A 20464-nucleotide genomic window follows, 5' to 3' on the forward strand; every position below is an offset into this window, starting at 1 on the left:
CATCTGGAAGCTGCCATTTTGATTTAGATATAATGCATTTAAAGACTGTGTTTAAAACTAAACATATGCTTCTACAGATTGTTTCTTAAATAATGCAATCACACTTTGGTGTAAGTCCAAGTTTATTAATTCATTAATATACATGGTGCCAGAACGAATACCTCTTTTGTGACAGTAAGAGGTGATTTTTGTTTTTTTACACAATTTTATGTATTTTCCCCATGTTCGAATTACAAAACAACTGTAATATGTTACTTGTCATTTTTACTTCTATAAAATACATTTTCAGATGTCTCCAATCTTTGTAATTCATTAGCAAAATATATTTTACATTAACATTTTAGACTCATAATGATGGTCTAAATTATGGTTTCAAGTTGGAATGCATGATAATGATCTAAAATAAAACAGCTACATGAGATTTTGCTGCAATATTCAAATGAAAAGAAGGCACCTCACTGCACCATCTTCACTGAACAAACAAGTAGCTTGATTTAAATTTAAAACGTTTTAAAAATGAAAATTATGTATTAACATGTACATAATTATGTATCTGTTAAAATGTATTAAATATATTTTCTAGCATGAGAAATAGTAAAAATACCTAACACCAGATAATGTACAGACCTACAGTATGAACAGTTAAGTCATTCTGCTATGTAAGACGTACATATTATATCACTGTTGTTTAACCTTTTATGCCTTGTTCTTGTCTGAGGTTTCTTGGTCTCCCTTTGTGTTGGTCATTCTCAAACGCTGGCTCAGCTCCTGAGTCAAAACTGTGCAGCAGGATTTCTGTATGGTTGAGAACAGATTTATTTTCACCGAACATTTTATAATGATCAAAAACGCTTATCAAAATGTGCTACTGTTCAGTTGAAATCTGTGCTGAAGCTTAAAGCCAATGAAAATGCTGTGTGTGTGTGATTGGCGTTACTTGCCTTCTGCTCCCCTGCAGTGCTACGAGACTTTGAGGTGAGTTCAAACAAGGAGAGCAGCACTCCAATCCCAAGGCCTATAGCCAGAACCAGGAAGATGCCCTTCATGCTGTGAGCCCTCAGAGACGAGGCTTTGGCACTATCCGGTATACAGCTGCTGGCCCACCACTTAGTGCGCATGTACGCCAGCTCCCCAGCCTCGCTCAGCTGCAAGATGGCCACGCTCAGGTTCTTCAGCATAGGAGATCCTGTTCCAAGAAAGAGACTGAGGAATTAAAACCATTCACTGCAGATTGAACTGCAGCAAGAAACATCAAGATGTCTTTTGCCTCCCTTTAAATAATCCAGCTGAAAAGAATCTCTTGGGTAAACTAACTTTAATGTATGTCCCTCCATTATGCTTTTTCAAATATTACTTTTCATGTAGTGTCATATAGCTGTTTGTGAATGTAAAAGGTCTGCAAAGTTTTAGGGTCTGTTTACACGAAACCATTTTCAACTAAAAATAGAAAACTCTTTATGCGTTTTGGCTATTCATTTTTATGACGACGACATTTTTGGGGATAGAAAACGCGAACTTTTGAAAACTGTTTTCAAAGTGCAAGTTTTTGAGAACAATACCGTTATTGTCTCCATGTAAACAACAAAAACACGAATTTGTGAAAACGGTGACGTCATGCACATGCGTATTACGTTTAGGTGCGTCGTTTTTCATACAAAGTGACATGCAGCGTTCTTAATCGTTTTTGTGGATCTGTGTGGAGATTCGCGGAGATCATTTTGACAATGTTGTCATCTGTATGCGAAAAACAAAGGAAAAACTTTTCCGTTTTTAGCACATCGTTGTCAAGTAAACGTAAACAATCCTCAAACCCTGTAGTTGTAGCTGAGGCCTGAAAAAGTTTGGCTAATCATTTTGAAATGCCGAGAAGATGCAGTTTTCTGTGCTTTATAAATTAATTCCACTTTGCATGCACTTCCAAAGGATGAGAACTCTAATTGATACAGTAAAACCAACGCCATCGTTACTGTTCATATCACTGACAAGTGCTGAGGAAGCCTCTGGAGCTGAAATTCAGATATGGTAATGAGCGTTTCGTTTCCGACAGGCACTGTAAGGGGTAGACCAATCACAACAGACTGGGTCATCTGACCAATCAGAGCAGAGTAGTCTCTCAGAAAGTTTGGGTTTAGAGAGACCAAATCCTTGACTGAACCGTTTCAGACACTGTAAGAAAAAAAGTGATGCTGATGTATATTATTAGAAAATGAATGTGTTTTTTGACTTTGGATGTATGTAAAACTGTTGTAGGAGACCTCCAAAACAAAATCAGGAACCTTTAAAATAACATACTAGGGGCACTTTAAGTTTTTTAAACTACGTCCATTAAAAAGATGTTTGTCTCACCAAGAGGAGTTACAATGCTGTAACCTCTCATCCCAATGACCTCATGTGCACGGACCAGTTCACAATGCCGTGCCACAGCCAAGTCCAGGGACACCGATTCTCCAATGAAAGCATAATTTCCTTCCTTTGCTCTCTGGACACCCTCATCCATAGAGGTCACGAAACTCTTCCTCCGCTCCATGTGCTCATAGATGCGACGGTAAGATGGGTTATTGGAGTTCTGTGCAAAAAGAATGTTAACATGTAAAGAAATCTTTCTGTAACATCTGGCAGGAAGGAGTTTTACAAATCAGAAAATGTGCAGATATGATTCATGTGATCAGACCTTAAAGAAGGCGAGGGTGGAGGAGCCGGCAAGCGTTCCATATTCTATTACTTCTTGATTAGCCAAGTCCTCAAACCCTTTAATCATGAGCGGAGCAGAGTCAGACCCCTGAGAGGAATTAAGACTGGAAAAATAACAGGCCAGGAGCACGACGGCAAACAACCACCAGGTACAACTGATAACCCTTCCTGACACAGCTTTAGGGTGAGGGCCTGCACCTGCAGAAAGCAAAACAAATGAGAGGAAAAAACGTTATCTCTCCATTATCACAGACTGAAAAGTAATTCAGAAGGAAAAATAGCTGCAGGCAGCAATAAAAGGCCAAGTACACCTTGTAATGTCAGTATTCCTGTTATTCCTGCATGTTATATGCATATTCCTGTTTTTAAAGACAGTCGGTTGAAAGGATAGAAGCAAGGATATTATTGTTCATTTCTTTTGACAAGTAGGAGGTGCAGGCATAAATCTTTGCATACTCTATAAGGGCACTCTTTTAAGTTGAAGCACTAAAATTACCAACTGAAAATGAATAAAACCTAAAACTGAACTAAAATAAATTGATTCAATCTAAATAGTAATTAAAAAAATTGAAAAAGGTCTAAAAAAAGTTTGTTTAAACACTAAAATTACAAATATATAAAAATGTAAAACTGTGAACAACAATAACAATAAATTAAACCTAAATAGTAATATTAATAAATAAATAATAACAAAAGAACATACAATTACTAAAGTAAACTATAATTAAAATGAAAACTTAAAAAAACAATTTTTTCAATATTAATACAAATTATAATAGTATATAAATAATAGTAAAATAACACTGATGGACATGACGTAAACATGACATTTCCCACCACACCTGACCACTCAAAATATAAATAAACCGTTATTATCGAAAAATCTTCCATAAGGTTCTGCAGAACAACATGAAAAATTATAATTGAGAGGTTTGGTCTGAATGTGATCTGAACTAATTTTGGTGAAAATTCCACAAATTTTGCCATAGGTGTAGGTGAAAAAAAGTGAACCAGTTTAAAACGGCCATGTGAAGCATATTGAAAATAAAATAGTATTCTGTATTCTGCATTCGAAGGATCAGGACTATGGGCTTTTCAGTGCATGACCACTAAAATCTGCTATTACATTAATTTGGATAATTACCTTGCAGGGTTAGGGCTCCTACAGCATACCATAAACTGTGGAGGAGTGTGAAGCGATTCGGCTCTGTCTCAGGCTCACTCCATTCACATGGACTCAACCTTGATATAAAGAGACAAATGCAGAAATCAGCATCAGTTCAGGAAAAAAATCCTATTCAGAAACCATCCTTGTTCTTAAAAACTGAGCAGCAGTTTTACTGATTGTATTGTTGAACGCTTTGTGTGTGTAGTAAATGAGTAAGTGCTCTTGTTCTATGCATCTCTGGTGTTCTGCTCATTTCACTGACCTTCCCACAATGCAGATGCAGACTGCAGTCACAAAGTATGCAATCAGGATGCCGAACCAGGTCTCCCCGGAGAAGGGGGAGAGGAAGGCAAAAAAGCCGGCCTCCTCAGAAACGATATCTTTGCGGAGGAGGATACTGATTCCGGTCTGCATGTAAGGTTTTGTCATTCCCACAGCCTTCTCACGGGCAGCAGTGAGAGTGAGGGGAGCCACGGCGAGATCAGCTTCCTGAGAACAAAATACATGGAAGGTTTCACACTACTTGGGAAGGATTAATGTCATGCATGATTTAATTGCCATGCTGATTTTAGATTTATATGTAGTAGTACAATATGTACTATTGTGTATTTTTCTGTAAAATGCATAACATACCCCTCTAACAACCTCCCCAATCATTCCGTTCCAGTTTCCACTTTCGTCCTGCCGGCCATACGATCCATCCTTCACCAGGTGAACTTTGTATTTGAAACCCAGTTTCTTAGCCAGCTCAGTGAGCAGATCCATACAGTAGCCTTCTAACTGCGAGCCCTTGCTCATTGTGTAGGGGTCTTGCTGAAAATAAAACATTTAAGTTGTTAGTATAATATTATTATTGTTTAGGCCATGTAAATAATATTAAAATACAAACATCACATTTCATATTTTTTTACTTAATTTAATTTTTACCTTTATGGTGGTAATTATCAGTTCTTGCCTTGCTGAAATGAAAAAAAAAAAAATATTAACAATATAATTAATTTATTATGAATTCAAATATACTGCCGTTTTTGAAAGGCATATGTTATCAAAACATAGTAAAAACAGTAATACTGTGAAATATTATTTAAAATGACTGGTTTTTTTTGTTGTTTTTTATATATATTTTAAAATGTAATTCCTATGATGGCAAAGCTGTATTTTCAGCATCATTACTCCAGTCTTCAGTGTCACATGATCCTTCAGAAATCATTCTAATATGCTGATTTGGTAAGACATTTCTTATTATTATCAATGTTGAAAACAGTTGTGTTGCTTAAGATTTTTGTAGAAACCGTGATACATGGTGAATAGAAAGTTCGAAAGAACAGCATTTGTTTCAAACAGAAATCTCTAATGCGTCTTTGCTGAATAAAAGTATTCATTTCTCTAAAAACAAATCTTACTGACCCCAAAATTTTGAACGGTAGCTACTAAAATCTCATCACAGGACTCTGTCCATCACATAAATAAGCATGTCAGCTAAAACAAAAAGTTAAATGAAATTTGAAGGGATTGAAGTCCATAAACAAAACAGCGTCCTACTGAGTCAACACATTTGAAAAGCTTAGATCTGTTCAAGAGTGTGTTTGTTCAAAAGTGACCTCAAGATGACATAGAGAGACATGGCCAAGATTTCAGTGGCTCCTCTATTGATCTGCCAAATCAGTTCTCTGGCTGGGAGTCTTGATTTCCTGCTGCATTTGTGTCACAAATAGCTCCATCTTAAATTAGCCAGAGTCATCAGAGAACCTTTTGTTCGGCAGCCATCTTTAGCAAAAAAAACACACATCCTCGCTCAGTCTGCGAATCTCAGGGAGATAATGATGAGTGAATGGCACGGCTGCGTTTGATGCCCTCTTAGGCAGCTTCCGGGTTTCCGGAACCCGCAGGGTTTGGCTGTGTTTTTCTCCTTTCTCAAAAGTGCGAGACACCAATCTCATCGCAGGGCTGAACTGTGACTAATTGGAGTTGATGTTTTTGTCACTCGATCACGAAGTCCTGGTCAGGGCAGTCAAAGAGTATCTGAAGTTAAAGTTAAGCAAAGCCCTCAGGGCTCCATCAACACCATAGAGTGATGTTGACACTCATCAGCTCCTCTTATTGAATTTATGACAGACACAGAGGGTCCTCGACGTGCTGTCATAGCTTGGCATGTCTTCAACACTGTTCTGCTTGTTCAAGGCTTTGAATTGATTTATAACCGTTTTTGAGAAGGTTTCAGCTGGCTGGCTTCCTCTCTGTCAGAATGGGGTTTGAAGTGTGCCAAGCAGGATGTGGTCACTATCTTTGATGATGTGCCCAGCGGATTCTTCAGCCATTTATCATATGACAGGCCTGTGAAATTCAATAACTTCATGCGGCGAGGACAAGGCGAGTTGGTACGGATTTCATAATAGCTGCGGTTTCTGAAATTACACGAGATGCCGTAAAAGTAACTAATGGCACTATAGTGTGTTCCTTTGAGAAAGAGAGGCGATTTTAAGATGAAATACAAGAAATAATTGTGCTGTGTGATGCCATTACATCATAACAATTTCACATGAGACAAAAAACGTCACTGCTATTTAACTTTTACATTACATATCCATATATTAGAAATCAAACTTGTACCTGCTATGCAGAACTCTGACCCCAGCAAAAAGCATAAAGAGAAGATTCCCAACATGTTGCTGATTCTGACCTGCAAGCCAAACAGACAATCTGACTTATTTAAAACATAAACAAAACAAATACAAATATTTATGTATTAAATATGCTAAAGCATATGCAATTTTAAAATAAAAAACATATGCTGACCTGTAGACATATATTTGTTTAACCACATTTTATATTAGTCCTTGTTGCTTAATATTTTGTTGAGGTTAATGACGATAATACATGAGCAAAAACACTATTTTTACAAGGACCACCAATGTATTCTCAGAGTTTCCAGCATACTTCAAATTAAAAAGACAAAAGCAGTGACTTTAAAAGGTTCAAATCAAACAGCGCCCTCCTAATCCCATACTTACCATGATGTCTGCAGTGAAATTCCACTGTGCTGGGACTGCACTGACACTGACGCTGATCAAGACAGTGGTGTGGTTTACAATAATGAATTAGAGGGTTCCCACTAAAGGCTTGGGAAAAGCCAATGAGTTTCAGGGGGTGGAGAAACTCATCCAAACACTTATAATGAAAAGTGGGTTGATAGAATATTCTAGCGCATGATGAATTATAGATCTGATATTCTCTATATATTAGATAGGCCTAGGCGATATTGAAAAGTCATGCAATTTCGATTTTGACATTTGTGTCAAGTTTCAATGTCTTAGGTCAGTCTGACCTAATATTGAAAATAAAAAATATTATAATAAATAGCATGCTCTTCAACACCAGTGTATCTGGGGAAAAAATTACCAAGCATACTTTGACTCACAGAAGCTTCATGCATAAAGTGGATAAAAATAACATATGAAATACGACTTGAAAGGATGAAATAATCTCAAGTTGTTTAAACCTTCAGATTATTTCATTAAGAATAAACAAACAAAATAATAATAATATTAATAAAGTGGACAAAATCACTCATTAAATAAAAATACATTAAAAGAAAGGTAGTCTTTATGTTCAGAGGAAAACTGAAAGGATGAAGTAATCTCAAATTGTTTAAAACGTGAGGTTATTTCATTAAAAAATAAACAAACAAAATAATAATAATATTAATAAAGTGGACAAAATCACTCATAAAATAAAAATACATTAAAAGAAAGGTATAGTCTTTATGTTCAGAGGAAAACTGAAAGGATGAAGTAATCTCAAATTGTTTAAAATGTGAGATTATTTCATTAAAAAAATAAACAAACAAAATAATAATAATAGCCTATTAATAAAGTGGATACAAATGACATGGGCTATACGCTACAATTAAAATATTGTATTTATATAGTCAGACGGAAAACGGTATTTATTTAAAACGTAATAATAATGTAGGCTATTATTATTATTGTTGTATTTTAGCTACTATGTCGACTGCTTTCAAGAAATTATGTTCTTTTTCCAGTAAACCATACATTACACGGGCGTTTAATGTAGCTTGTGAACATGGAGTCTATGCGCGCAAACATTTCAGGGAAGTCTCTCGCGTTGTTTTTCTCACCGCTCGCAGCCTCTATTAGCTTTAGCGAGACTCCGTGGCCTCACGATGACCATTTCCACCAATGACAGAGCAGTGCGCATGATGCGCGCGCCAAGTGCAAAGCCCAACGCCGAGAATTCGCCTTTTTTTCTAAAGGGGCGTATTTTTCTTGCCAATTTAATTACAAACCAACGTTCAATGCACACGAACACTCTGCAATAATGTCAGGCGCCTATTTGAAACACTCGGACTCCATGTCAAGGTGATAGTGTTGTGTAAACAGCCGGGATGTGTGTTTAGAAACGTTTTTGTGGGAAGTCTCATCAATGGAGGGTTGAGGAAGCCCGTCTTGCTACAGAAGAGGACGCTGTCGCCCCTGGATATGACCGGCATTCGCTGTCGTTTCGAGCGATCGATAAAAGAGTAAGTTTGCTGATTTATTCTGCACTGCTTTCTGTAAACAGTAATGTCGCGGGGGCAGGTAGTAGCGCTGTGGTTGCTTTCTTTGACTCTCCAAATATGGCTCCAGCACTGGAAGGCGCTCATTTACTAGCTCTGCCTTGGCTGACTGTACACGGCACCTTATTACATACAATTGCTTTATTCTCTGAATATACACACGGCATTGCATGCAACGGAGCTATAACGTCATATGCAATTATTTGTCGTTTGGTTGACAAAGTGAAAATAAGGCATAGTGCACCGTCAGGAGTTTGTTATCAGGAAAAACAATCGAGGTTGAGACTGTCCATCAGCCCTGCTAAAATGGCTGACTCGTCTGTCTCGCTTCAGGATTGGTATTTAGCGCTCTGCAACCGAACTACGTCAACTGGGTCGAGGGAAAATTGAAGATCTGCCCGGTGATTGGCTCGAATTATTCACGTGATATGAGCACGGCAACCTATTGGTTCGCCTGATATACATTTATTACCAACGTTACAAATGGAGCGACATGTACACTGTAGAAGATGTGTATCTGTTAATTTGAGAAACCCCTTATTTAGTAGTTATTAGATGTTTATTGATCTCAATGAACCTTTTTATATTACAGCAAACACATCATGAAGGAGTGTGTCGCTGCTACATTTGATTGTGTTGTTTTTTATTCAAATGTGCTGATTGACAGTCCTGTTGTTACTAAAAACAGTTAAAACTAACGTTACCTCAAGATGGTTTGTTGGTCTAAGATGGTTTTTATGGTAAGGCAAGAGTAAGACAACAGGTGAATAGGGAAAAATGATTTAACTAATAGATATCACCTTATCCTCCCCATTGATTACCGGTAATCACAAATGTTTTGTGTTGCCACTGAAATTATATGTTTTAATATGTATAAATTTGTAGAACAGAAATCAAAATTTGATTATTAGATTTTTTTTCATTTGGACATGTTAAAAGGGTTTTTACAGAGGGGACTTTGGATACTTCTTTACAGTTTTACCTCTTCTTAGTCCATCAATCAAAAAATCTATGTTTTTAGGAATAAAGTGTTATATAAACCAGACCAATATACATGAAGAAGCCCCTCTATAACAACCTTCATAATATTCATTGGAATTTCACTGGAAATTTTGGTGCTACTGAATTGGAGATTTGTGGCTTGGTGCTTAAGACAAAAGTCATTTTGAGAAAACGGCCTTTAAAGAATATGCAGTTGTAATTGAAATCAACAGGTGTAAATAATAATAAAAGAAACACATAAATGTGTATTTTGGGATGTTTTCTATCTACTAGTCTGAAAGAAAACCTGTTATGAAGCGAAATAGCCCAAAATCTCAAAATTGACCAGTGCATGAAAAAACAATGGTTTTGCCTGTAGTGTCTTACCTTGAGAAGTTTTTTCAACAGTATCTGTTCAATATTGGTAATGTATATTTCTGTTCTTACAGGTACCTATGTCCATTCATATTTTAACATTTATATAGAGGATAACTTCAATGAGAAAGTTAAAGAAACAAGTTGGCCAATCCAGGGCTGGAGGCTTTGGCAGAGGAGAGGATCAGGGTCAAGTTGGTCCATCCAGCCATGCCAACATGGATGCTCTACTCTGTCCACCTTCTCCATGCAGACTGAACTTCTCTATGACTAGAGACACTCTTACGTACGCGCAGGCCCAGAAAATGGTGGAGATTGAGCTGGAGGGAAGGCTTCACCGGATCAACATTTACGACCAGTTATCCGTTGTAACCGAGGACGAAATGCTGGCTCAGGATCTGACGGAGTGCAACAGTAACAAAGAGAACAGCGAGCAAAGACTGGGAAACAAACAAACTGTGTGTAAAAGCAAGCGGAAAGATGGCAAACACGCAGCCAAAAAGAGATCTGGCTCTCAGAATGGCTTGCAAAGTCAGGTCGCCCATTCACAAATCCCCCTGCCAAAGCCTACATTTCGTACGGTGGACACTTTCATGGCCTCAGAAGCTCCTCCTCTTCCTGCGGCTTATTATCGCTACAAAGAGAAGTCAGGGGAGGAGTTGGACAACGAGGCCGAGTATGACATGGACGAGGAGGACATGGCTTGGCTAGAGATGGTGAATCAGAAGCGAGTGTCCGATGGCCACGCTTCCGTCCCCCCTGATACTTTTGAGTTACTGATTGACCGACTTGAGCGAGAGTCCATTTTGGAGTCCCGCAGCCAGGCGCTGTCCCAGAGCACCATCGACGAGGATGCCTACTGTTGCGTTTGCCTTGACGACGAGTGTCTCAACAGCAACGTCATCCTGTTCTGCGACATCTGCAATCTCGCAGTGCACCAGGAATGTTACGGGGTGCCTTACATCCCCGAGGGCCAGTGGCTGTGCAGGCGCTGTCTGCAATCCCCGTCGCGACCCGTCGATTGTGTCCTCTGCCCTAATCGGGGAGGCGCATTCAAACAAACCAGCGACGGAAGTTGGGCCCACGTCATCTGTGCCATATGGATCCCTGAATTGTGCTTTGCCAACACTGTGTTCCTAGAACCCGTGGAGGGAGTGAAAAACATTCCTCCTGCACGATGGAAGCTCACCTGTTACCTGTGCAAACAGAAAGGCAGGGGGGCGTCTATTCAGTGCCACAAAGCAAACTGCTACAGGGCGTTTCACGTCACTTGTGCCCAGAGAGCCGGTCTCTATATGAAAATCGACCCTGTGCGGGAAACCGGTGTGCACGGCACCACTTTTACTGTGAAGAAAACTGCTTATTGCGAGAACCACTCGCCCCCTGGTACGGGCACTGAGGGGGATGAAGACAATGGGTTGGTCGGGGGCAGGGGTAACAGAGGTCAGAGGTCATACACATTAGGCCCTCCGCTGCAGCAGAACCAGAATGGGCGGAAAAAAGGTTCGGCCGCACAACAGAAGAAAACGCAGAAGAATCCAGCCGGGACCTCGCGGAAGACAGGAGTGCCCCTCCTGCTGGTGCCGCAGATACCCTCCTTTAGGTAAATGTTTACGTCTGCTCTTTTCTCGGTTATGTCTGGTCTTTTGATCTTACCTTGTTGTAAGCATGCAGAAGTATTTCACCTCATCTTCAGTGAATGTTATGTTTACCATTTAGGATACTGTTGTAGAAGTTTGGGGTCAATAAGAAAATGATACTTCTATTCATTGATCAAATGTGACTGTGAAGATTTTTACATTGTAACATGATTTCTATTTCAAATAAATGCTGCTCTTTTAAAAGTTATATTCATCAAAGAATACTTCAAATGCATCATGGTTTCCACAAAAAAAAATGATGCTGAATAACTGTTTTCAACATTGATTATTATTATGATTAGAAATGATTTCTGAAGGATCATGTGACTGAAGACTGAAAATTCAGCTTTGCCATCACAGGAATAAAATTACAGTTTAAATATATAGTAAAATAGAAAGCCATTATTTAAAATTGTAATAATATTTCACAGTATTACTGTTTTTTACTGCATTCTTGATAAAATAAATGTAGCCTAAATGTTTATAGTGAGCATAAATAACTTCTTTCAAAAATAAAAAAATAATTTGATCAGTACGCAAGCAAATTTTATTTATATAGCACTTTTCCAAACAAATCAATGCAGTTCAGTAGTAGTGTTATGGCAATAATAACAAACAAATATATACTTGAAAGAATTACTGTTAGGATACATTGAGATTACATTGAGATGCTTCTGAGGGTGAATTTTCTCTTCAACCTCCTCATCCTGGTAAAAATAAAAATCCTCAAAATTGACGTGTTTCCCTCACGAGCGCCTTCAGATCTGACTCCATTCCAGTATTAAACACTTAGTGTTTACAATCCTAATGGATAAAATCTAAATAGTTTATTAAATAGCCTGTTTCACTCAGAAATGTGTCACTTTACAGAAGAAAAATTTGAATTGTGAATGTTTCATGTTGAATTTAACAATTGGCCTTGTTTCATATTTTTTTGAATAGGCTCAATAAGATTTGCACAGGGGTCTCTGTTGAAAGGAAAAATCAGTTTATGCAGAGACTCCACAATTACTGGCTGCTGAAGCGTCACTTTCGTAACGGAGTGCCACTCATCCGCCGGCTCCATTCTCATCTACAGACTCAGAAATCTGAGCAGGTTAGTGTGCTGTAACACATTACGCTGTTGTTGACAGTAAAAAGTGTGATAACTTAAGCCGCGTTTCCACCGAAATTACCCGGAACAATTTGTACCAGGAACTTTTTTTGCCCCAGACCGGTTGCTTTCTGCGTTTACACCGCGGTCTAAAGTACCGGGAAGGTAAACTGCGCGCAACTGCTCCTCCCAGTCTGCGACGGACATAATCAGTTGTATAAGTAATATACCACATGTATAAGTATGGAGGAGTTTCAAGCTGTGCTGCAGTTATGTATTGGTTTACTAACGAGGTAATTAACAAAACAAAATAGACGAGCACTGATACTAATGCGTGTTCAGAAAGCTCATATGCGTATAAAATTAGACAACGTATGTTATCAGTTATTGTGAGATGCCTGGGACGAACGCGCAAAAAAAATTTCCTCTTTCGCAAATACACTTAAAAAAAGCCTGAACCCCGTCTATCAATCATAAATAGTGACAGTCTTGTAAATAGTTGTTTGTTACTAACCTAACCTTGCAATAGATGACAATGTGTAAACATAATGACTTAATAATAAAAGCTGTGGCAGAAAAGAGACGAGCACTGATAAAGCGTGTTCAGTAAGCTCGTAATGCTAACGTTAGATATAACATGTGTATGTTATCAGCTATTGCGGACATTGACCGTGAGATGGCTGAGACGAACGCGCAGAAAGTTTCCTCTTCCACAAATACCCTTAATAAAGCCTGAAACTCGTCGCCAGTCCACCAGTTTTTTTTTATTAAATTCCATATTTGCAGACAGACAACTCTTACTGCATGAAGCCACGACACGAACCGCAATAGATTTTTTTAAAAAGGTTAAAAATAAATAAATGCTGCGTGGAATCATCCAACCAAAATGCGGCGTGAACACAACCAATCAGCTTGTGCAGCGCACAAGTCCCACCCCTTAAAGTTCCTGAACTTTGAAAAAGTACTACCTCATGAGCAGGGACCAGAGCAGACATTCTCTGGCAGGGACTATCGGAGGGGGAAATATTTACCCGGAACTTCATTTAGACCCTGGTTCCTGCGGTGTAAACACATCGAGTACCAGCCCAAAGTTCCTAGTTCCTGGGGAAAGTTCCTGCGGTGGAAACGCGGCTTTATACTACAACTCTTAATAACCAAGCTCACACAGAATCTGCGACAGCAGAAAACTGCAGATTTCTACAAATTTTGCAACGCTTATCATTCACACTTTTCCCTGCCCCATGTTTGTTTTTTAGTTTATTAAACATTATGGCTAATTTGATCACGTTTTCAGCTATGAGTAACACATTTAACCATGTTTGAATTCTGCACATTTTCTCCCAAAATCAGAGCAGAAAAATGACAAAATGATCACTTGTGGTGTTGTGTGTTAAATGACCAGAGATTGCTTGTATTTACAGAATTTTTTTTAATGACTTTTCAGAGAGAGCCAGACTCAAAGTTGCAGGCTGTCAGGGAAGAGCTGAAGTATTGGCAGAAGCTTCGACAGGACCTGGAAAAAGCTCGACTTCTTATTGAGCTCATACGAAAGAGGGAGAGACTTAAAAGAGAACAGGTGACAGATCCCCTCATGTCTAATGTTCTTTTGTTACGTTCTCTAGACCCTGTTCTCTGAAAACCATCACTTATTGAGAACAGGCATGCGGTAATTACTAATTCACAGAATCGATTTAATTTGGCTCTCTTCTCTCACCAGATGAAACTTCAGCAGGCTACACTGGAGCTGCAGCTCACCCCAGCGCTGGTGTTTCTGCGCTCTACACTGGAACAGCTGCAGGAGAAAGACATAGATCATATTTTCACCACACCTGTCAATTTGAAGGAGGTAAGGAAATGGGCCCTTTAAAATCCCCTTTTTGCTGTTTGCAAAAATAACTTGGTAACACTTTACAATAATGTCTCATTTGTTAATATTAATTAATCCATTAACTAACATAAACTAACAGTCTGTAAATATATTGTATAACAATTAATTTAACATCTTGAAATTTTTATAAATATTGATTAGAAAAATATGTTATTATCATAAGGGCTAACTGTACTATGCTAACCATTCAAACCTTGGCGTAGTTCAGACTCGTTCATCAGGGTGGACCAGCTTACTAATTTTTAATGCCATTGATGTATACATGTGGCCAGTCATATTTTAATATGCTCATTTTTATGTCAATACCATGTTTCTAAATGACAAATTTTTGCAAATTAGTTTCCATAGTCTGTGTGGTTGCCGCTGAGAATATTAGTGTCTACATAGTAGATTGACCTATTTATTTTTAAAAGAGCAAGACATTTTTTTTTTTTCATATGTCGTCTTTATGGTTTTCCCAGGTTCCAGATTATCTGGAGTTTGTTTGTGAGCCGATGGACTTCTCTACAATGCATGACAAACTCGAGGCCCATAAATACTCATCTGTGGCTGACTTGGAGAATGATTTCAATCTCATGATATCCAACTGTCTGAGGTACAACTCCAATGACACAATGTTCCATAAAGCTGCCATGCAACTCCGAGAGGTGGGCGGAGCTGTCCTGAGACACGCCCAACATCAGGCTCTCAGCATAGGCCTTGATCCCACCACAGGCATGCACCTGCCAGACAAGCCCAGCGCACACAATGCCACAGTCTCCTGGTGGGATGAAAGTGAGCAGCTTTCCAATGTCACCAAAACAATGTACAGTCTTAAAGAGAGAGTTCACCCAAAAATGAGATTTTTGTCATTAATTACTCACCCTCATGTTGTTCCAAACCCGTAAGATCTTCAAAATACAAATGTAGATATTTTTTAAGAAATCCGAGAGCTTTCTGACCCTCTCATTGACTGCAACGTTATTACTATTTTCAAGGCCCAGAAAGGTAAAGACATGGTTAAATTGTCCATGTGACTACAGTGGTTCAACCTTAATGTAATAAAGCGACGATAATACCGGACACGGAAGAGAAGAAATTGTTGAATAAAGTCTTTATTTTTAGTTTTTTGCACACAAAATGTTTATATTTATAATAAATATTTTAATGATGTCTTTACTACCTTTCTGGGCCTTGAAAGTAGTAATAACATTGTAGTCTATGGGGGGTCAGAAAGAGCTCGGATTTCATCAAAAATATCTTCATTTGTGTTCCGAAGATGAACGAGGGTCTTACGGGTTTGGAACAACATGAGGGTGAGTAATTAATGATAGAAAATATATTTTCTGGGTGAACTAACCCTTTAAATTACGAGATTAATCTTTCTGATGTTTAGAAAATGTAAATGCTCTCATTATAAATGCCCCCTCATGTCATTTTAAAGTTTCAAACAGGACAAAAAAACAATAAAAGTAGCCCATGATTCTTCTGTTGCAATGCCTGATTTTAATCCAAAAAATCCCATCGAATGATTTACAGTTGACTTGCTTTTGGACCCTGAAAATCGTGTGCACATGTGTCCTGAGGACCAGCTGAAAACCCTGCTGGATAAACTGGATCTGGTGGCGTCTATGCGGACCAGCGGGGGTCGTACAAAACGCATGCGCCTGCTGCGCAGAGAAATCAACAGCCTCCGTCACAAGATCAGCCACCAGGACCGCAGCCCACGACTGCTGAATGGGAAAATTAAAGAAAAGAAGAGCAAAGAGGGAAAGAGTGAGGAGAAGATGGATTACATAACCTCCAATACAGGTAACTTCAACTTCAGTTAGTTGCTAAAAAAATTTTTTTTTACATTTTAAGTTAAAGTTTTTCTTTATTCATATATTTTGTTTTATTTCAGCTTTATTAAAAATAAAAAAAAGTTTTAGTTAATAAAAATAATGGTTACTATTTGTTATTTTAACTGAGGCAAAATAGACTTTGGCAGAAGACTTAACACCCAGTCCATTAAGTGATGAATAATTAATTCGTTTTTAATTCAAACTTCTTTTATAAGTTATCTACAAGTTTAAGTTAACCATTCATTTCTTTCCACGGTTGAAGACCCAAAAAAATCAACATCGCAGAAAGTGCAAAAACCCACTTGTCCAGCCTCTTCACCTTTACCTGGAGATTCCCCACCAAACCCGCCCATGTTCTGCCTTGAGACGGGACGGACCACCATTCCAGCGCAGTCAAATAAACCTGGCAGCAGAAAACAGAGGGCCAAAGGAAAAGAAAGAGGCCTGAGAGAAAATCACGATCAGACTTTAGAAGAAGATGAGAACTTCCACACAAAAGAGGAGGACACCAGCCCTCAGGAGGATGCTGTGAACAGGGTTTCCTCCGCAGAGAGCCCATCTGAATCACCCAAGATGGGTGTGGGTCGTCGGACGTCAATCCTCTTCAAGAAAGCAAAAAACGGAGCCAGACCGACAAAGGACAAGCCTGTTTTATTGCAAAATGGAGTCAGCAAAGGCGAAAATGAAGCATCGCCACAGCAGACCGCACCAGCCAAATTATTGCCAGCACCACCAGCCCCAAAATCACCCTCTCCGTCCCCTCACCAGCTGAGATCCAGAGGACTGAGTACATGCTCAGACAACGAAGGCGAAAAGGCCCACTCTCGGCCAGAAGAGAATGGTACTGGAATATAAAAATGATTACTCAAGTTTATTGACCAGTGATTTAAGTGATGTCCATCGCAATGTGTTTAATATGCTAAAGCGCTCTAATGCTCTTTATTTAGGCTTCGCAAATGGACTCAAGAGACACAGCAGCCACTCATCCGATTCAGAAAGCTGCACTCCCACCTTCCCAACACACAGGTAATGGATGCTGTCAGCACTCTGAAATGAGTGCTTTAAATGCTAGGTTCCCTGTTTACACTTGGCTTGTGGCATCAGTGGGCCTGTTTACACCTGGTCACCTCATGTGTTTTTACTGATCGGATAGCTATCTGATTTGTTAAAACCGTTCCATTTACACTTGGTCACATAAATGTGTCTCCGCAAAACGAAAATAAATCCGATCTTCAATTCCCGCGGTATATGCAAATTTAACGGAGTTCACGTCAACGAAAGCAACAGATATGAGCTGCATTTTATTTATCATCAGCTAATTTCAAGATCAAAGACTGCAACAGGAGAGAGAGCGGCATCAGCACTGGTAAGATCATTTAGTCTCACTACTTTTAATGAAGATGATTGTGTGTGTTGAGCATCTGCGACTTACTTTCAGTTTTATTTGCAGCACTGCGCGTCGGCTTTCTGAAGAGATATTAAGCTACTCATCTTTGGCGATGTGTTGCAGTAGCGCTGTCATATCATATCAACATGCTCTCACACACTTATTTTTTTAACATTTTGGAAGGAGTAAAATTAACATATGTGGCTTCAACAACCAGATGCATTTAGACTTGTCCAGTTTCGTTTGGAATGCGTCTCAAACCCCCTCCTGAAGTGGTTTGAGTGATCGGATGTAAATCCGGCTTGAAAGCGTTTCGGAGGGCATTTACACCTGGTCTTTTCCCGATCGGATAGCCATCCGATCAGAGAAACCGCATGAAGTGACCAGGTGTAAACAGGCCCGGTGTGTCACTGCATGATGAGAAAGTGCAAAAAAAGTTCACCCCAGAGCAAAACATACTTGTGCGATTTAATCTCATTACAAACATTTCAATTTCAATAATATTGTTTCCCCCGGAAGTGGCATAAGTGGTTTTTGTGGTTTTTGCTAATCTTAAATTGCATACTATTTATTTTATGAGTTTAATTTGTAGTTTATAAATTCAATTAAAAATATATATATATTTGAGTTTGTGCATGTTTTCTCACTGAATAAAACATTTATTTGCCTTAAAAGAATTTACAGAATAATTTTTTTTATTTTTCATGCAATATCCCAAAAATTATATGGATGGAAACCTGGTTACATGACCTGTTTTTACACCTGTATTTAGCACTGACCACTTGACATTGCATCACCTGACACAGATGTTAATACCAGGTGTTCAAGGTGCCTATTACACAGAAGTAATTTAAACCCATTTGTCTGCTAATGTTTCCTGCAGTTCCTCACCTCCGAAACGCAGTCGTGGTAAACCAGCTCTCAGTAAAGTTCCTGTTGGTGAGGAGGAGAATGAAGTTACTAATACAAGTGGGTCCAACAAAGACCTTAAAGGAACTATTTTGTTCTTTTTTTATTTGTTTTGTTCTATCGCTATTTTGTGTTTACTTTTGTAGGCAGAGACACTTCTCAAAATTATGATGAGATGGAACCTCTAACCTTGGTTTGGGCAAAATGTCGTGGGTACCCCTCATACCCTGCAATGGTAAGGATCACATGCCGTTGCGCTTATGCTTGTGGGTCTTCACGAGACACTTGAATCTATAAGTTAGTATATCTAGCCTAGCCTAAACTAAGAATGGTTTTCAACAGGTTGTCGATCCTAACATGCCCCGGGAAGGAATTCTTCACAACGGCATTCCCATCCCAGTGCCTCCTACAGACGTTTTGGATCTGGGTACACGCAGACAAGAGGAGACAGAGGAGAAGCTCTTTCTTGTGCTGTTTTTCGATACAAAAAGAACCTGGTAAGGTGAAATACATTTCATGGAATATATTTCAAACCTGCAAGCTTGTTTTAAGCCTGTTCATGTCTTTGTTTTGCTATTAAGGCAGTGGCTACCATTGGACAAACTCCATCACATGGGCATTGACGACACTGTAGACAGACTGCGTCTGATGGAGGGCAAGAAACCAAATGTACGGAAGTCAGTGCACATGGCGTACGACAGGGCGATGACACACCTGAGCCATGTGCAGGAAAACTCAACTTTTAACCCCTCAAATTTTATATAAAAGACTTCTGTCAAATATATGTCTAAACTGACTGTAAGATACCAGTAAAGGTACGTTCATAACATTCAGATATTTATTGGTTTTTATACCAGTGGAAGGCAGATTTATAAGATCATTTTTGTCTTCTGTCTGGTTTTCCTACCCTCCAAAACTCAAGGCACATCATAAATCAAAACCTGGTTTTATTCACTTTTAATGTTCTCAATCAACCAAGATTTCTAAGAATGTTTTAAATTCAGTTGTTCTAATTGCACTTATTTTTGTATGTTGGAAATGTTTTGCCACTCGTTCCATTTTCGGCAGTTTTATTGAATGTGAGGTGATGGTATCACTTATGTTGCCAATGCACCAGGGTATTCGGGCAGTACGACTCAGGAACTTTGTGCTAGAATGCATTTTGTAATAGTTTACTTGGATACATTTCTGGACTGAGGAAATGCATGTGCACAAAAAAAAAGTCCTATTGCCCTTAGATTTGCTGGTTAATCATTCTAGCGTGATCATATATGCTTTTCGTCTTTATCAGATCTGTCTTTCTAAAACGTCTGATGTTTGACTACCATAGCTGTTTTACATACTGTGAGATGCCACTTAATGCTATTCATTTCTTTGGCACTGACACCCAGATCCTATTTTGTGTCCTTTTTAAGTTAATATGTGCCAGTTTATTTTAAAGAAAGGCTGTGTCTGTCAACAAGCTTGTAATTGTGGGTGGAGATCACTGTGTAAATATAAATGCATGTATGTAGAAAATATGCACAGATGTGTTTTTAAAATCTGAAATGTAAATGAATGACAAACTTTGTACGTCATTTTAATTTATTCTGAGTTGTTATGGAAAAGTTATTTAATAGTAATTGAGAAGGTTTAATTTAACAGCTCTACAGGGCTTTATATTGTTCAGGAAGCATTACTGCTTTAATGCAATTGTTCCTTAGTGGTCAAAAGTGAGAGAACATTATAGTATAAAATATTAAGTAGTCTCTTAGATCTTGTACGCAGAGTAAAAAGAGAAATGTGTTTTTTTTTAAAGCCTGTGAAAAGCTAATAGTACCAAACAAAAAATGTCTGAAACAGTATTTTCTCAAACGAGAAATAAAAAGACTGTTGAGCTGATGTGTTTCTGTATTTTTCATCTGTTTACAAGTTGAACTTGAGCAATATGTCT

General features: G+C 38.6%; 2 protein-coding genes across 3 annotated transcripts; one reads left to right on the plus strand and one right to left on the minus strand.

The window, feature by feature from the left end:
• Positions 1–104: 104 nt before the first annotated feature.
• grik6 (glutamate receptor, ionotropic, kainate 6) lies at positions 105–6999 on the minus strand. Its single transcript, XM_082155564.1, has 10 exons — positions 6871–6999; positions 6470–6539; positions 4787–4818; positions 4493–4672; positions 4122–4348; positions 3836–3933; positions 2672–2889; positions 2347–2566; positions 942–1186; positions 105–795 (listed from the first exon to the last, which is right to left on the minus strand). Exons 1-10 carry the CDS (start codon positions 6871–6873, stop codon positions 697–699), a joined length of 1392 nt encoding a protein of 463 aa, XP_082011690.1. The 5' UTR covers positions 6874–6999; the 3' UTR covers positions 105–696.
• A 1096-nt stretch (positions 7000–8095) lies between these two features.
• On the plus strand, positions 8096–20412 carry brpf3a (bromodomain and PHD finger containing, 3a). 2 transcript variants are annotated; one of them, XM_082155698.1, is made up of 13 exons: positions 8099–8399; positions 9866–11394; positions 12374–12527; positions 13969–14100; positions 14242–14370; positions 14874–15186; positions 15931–16203; positions 16498–17076; positions 17183–17261; positions 18506–18591; positions 18678–18766; positions 18874–19028; positions 19113–20412. In XM_082155698.1, exons 2-13 carry the CDS (start codon positions 9914–9916, stop codon positions 19294–19296), a joined length of 3654 nt encoding a protein of 1217 aa, XP_082011824.1. In that variant the 5' UTR covers positions 8099–8399; positions 9866–9913; the 3' UTR covers positions 19297–20412. The 2 variants fall into 2 exon arrangements, with proteins under 2 accessions (XP_082011825.1, XP_082011824.1); XM_082155699.1 differs by lacking the exons at positions 18678–18766; positions 18874–19028; positions 19113–20412 and adding an exon at positions 17551–17601 and having other exon boundaries at positions 8096–8399.
• The last annotated feature ends 52 nt before the right edge of the window (positions 20413–20464 follow it).

The sequence above is a fragment of the Leuciscus leuciscus genome (genome assembly GCF_965113295.1).
Source record: "Leuciscus leuciscus genome assembly, chromosome: 23".
Classification (NCBI taxonomy): Eukaryota; Metazoa; Chordata; class Actinopteri; order Cypriniformes; family Leuciscidae; genus Leuciscus; species Leuciscus leuciscus.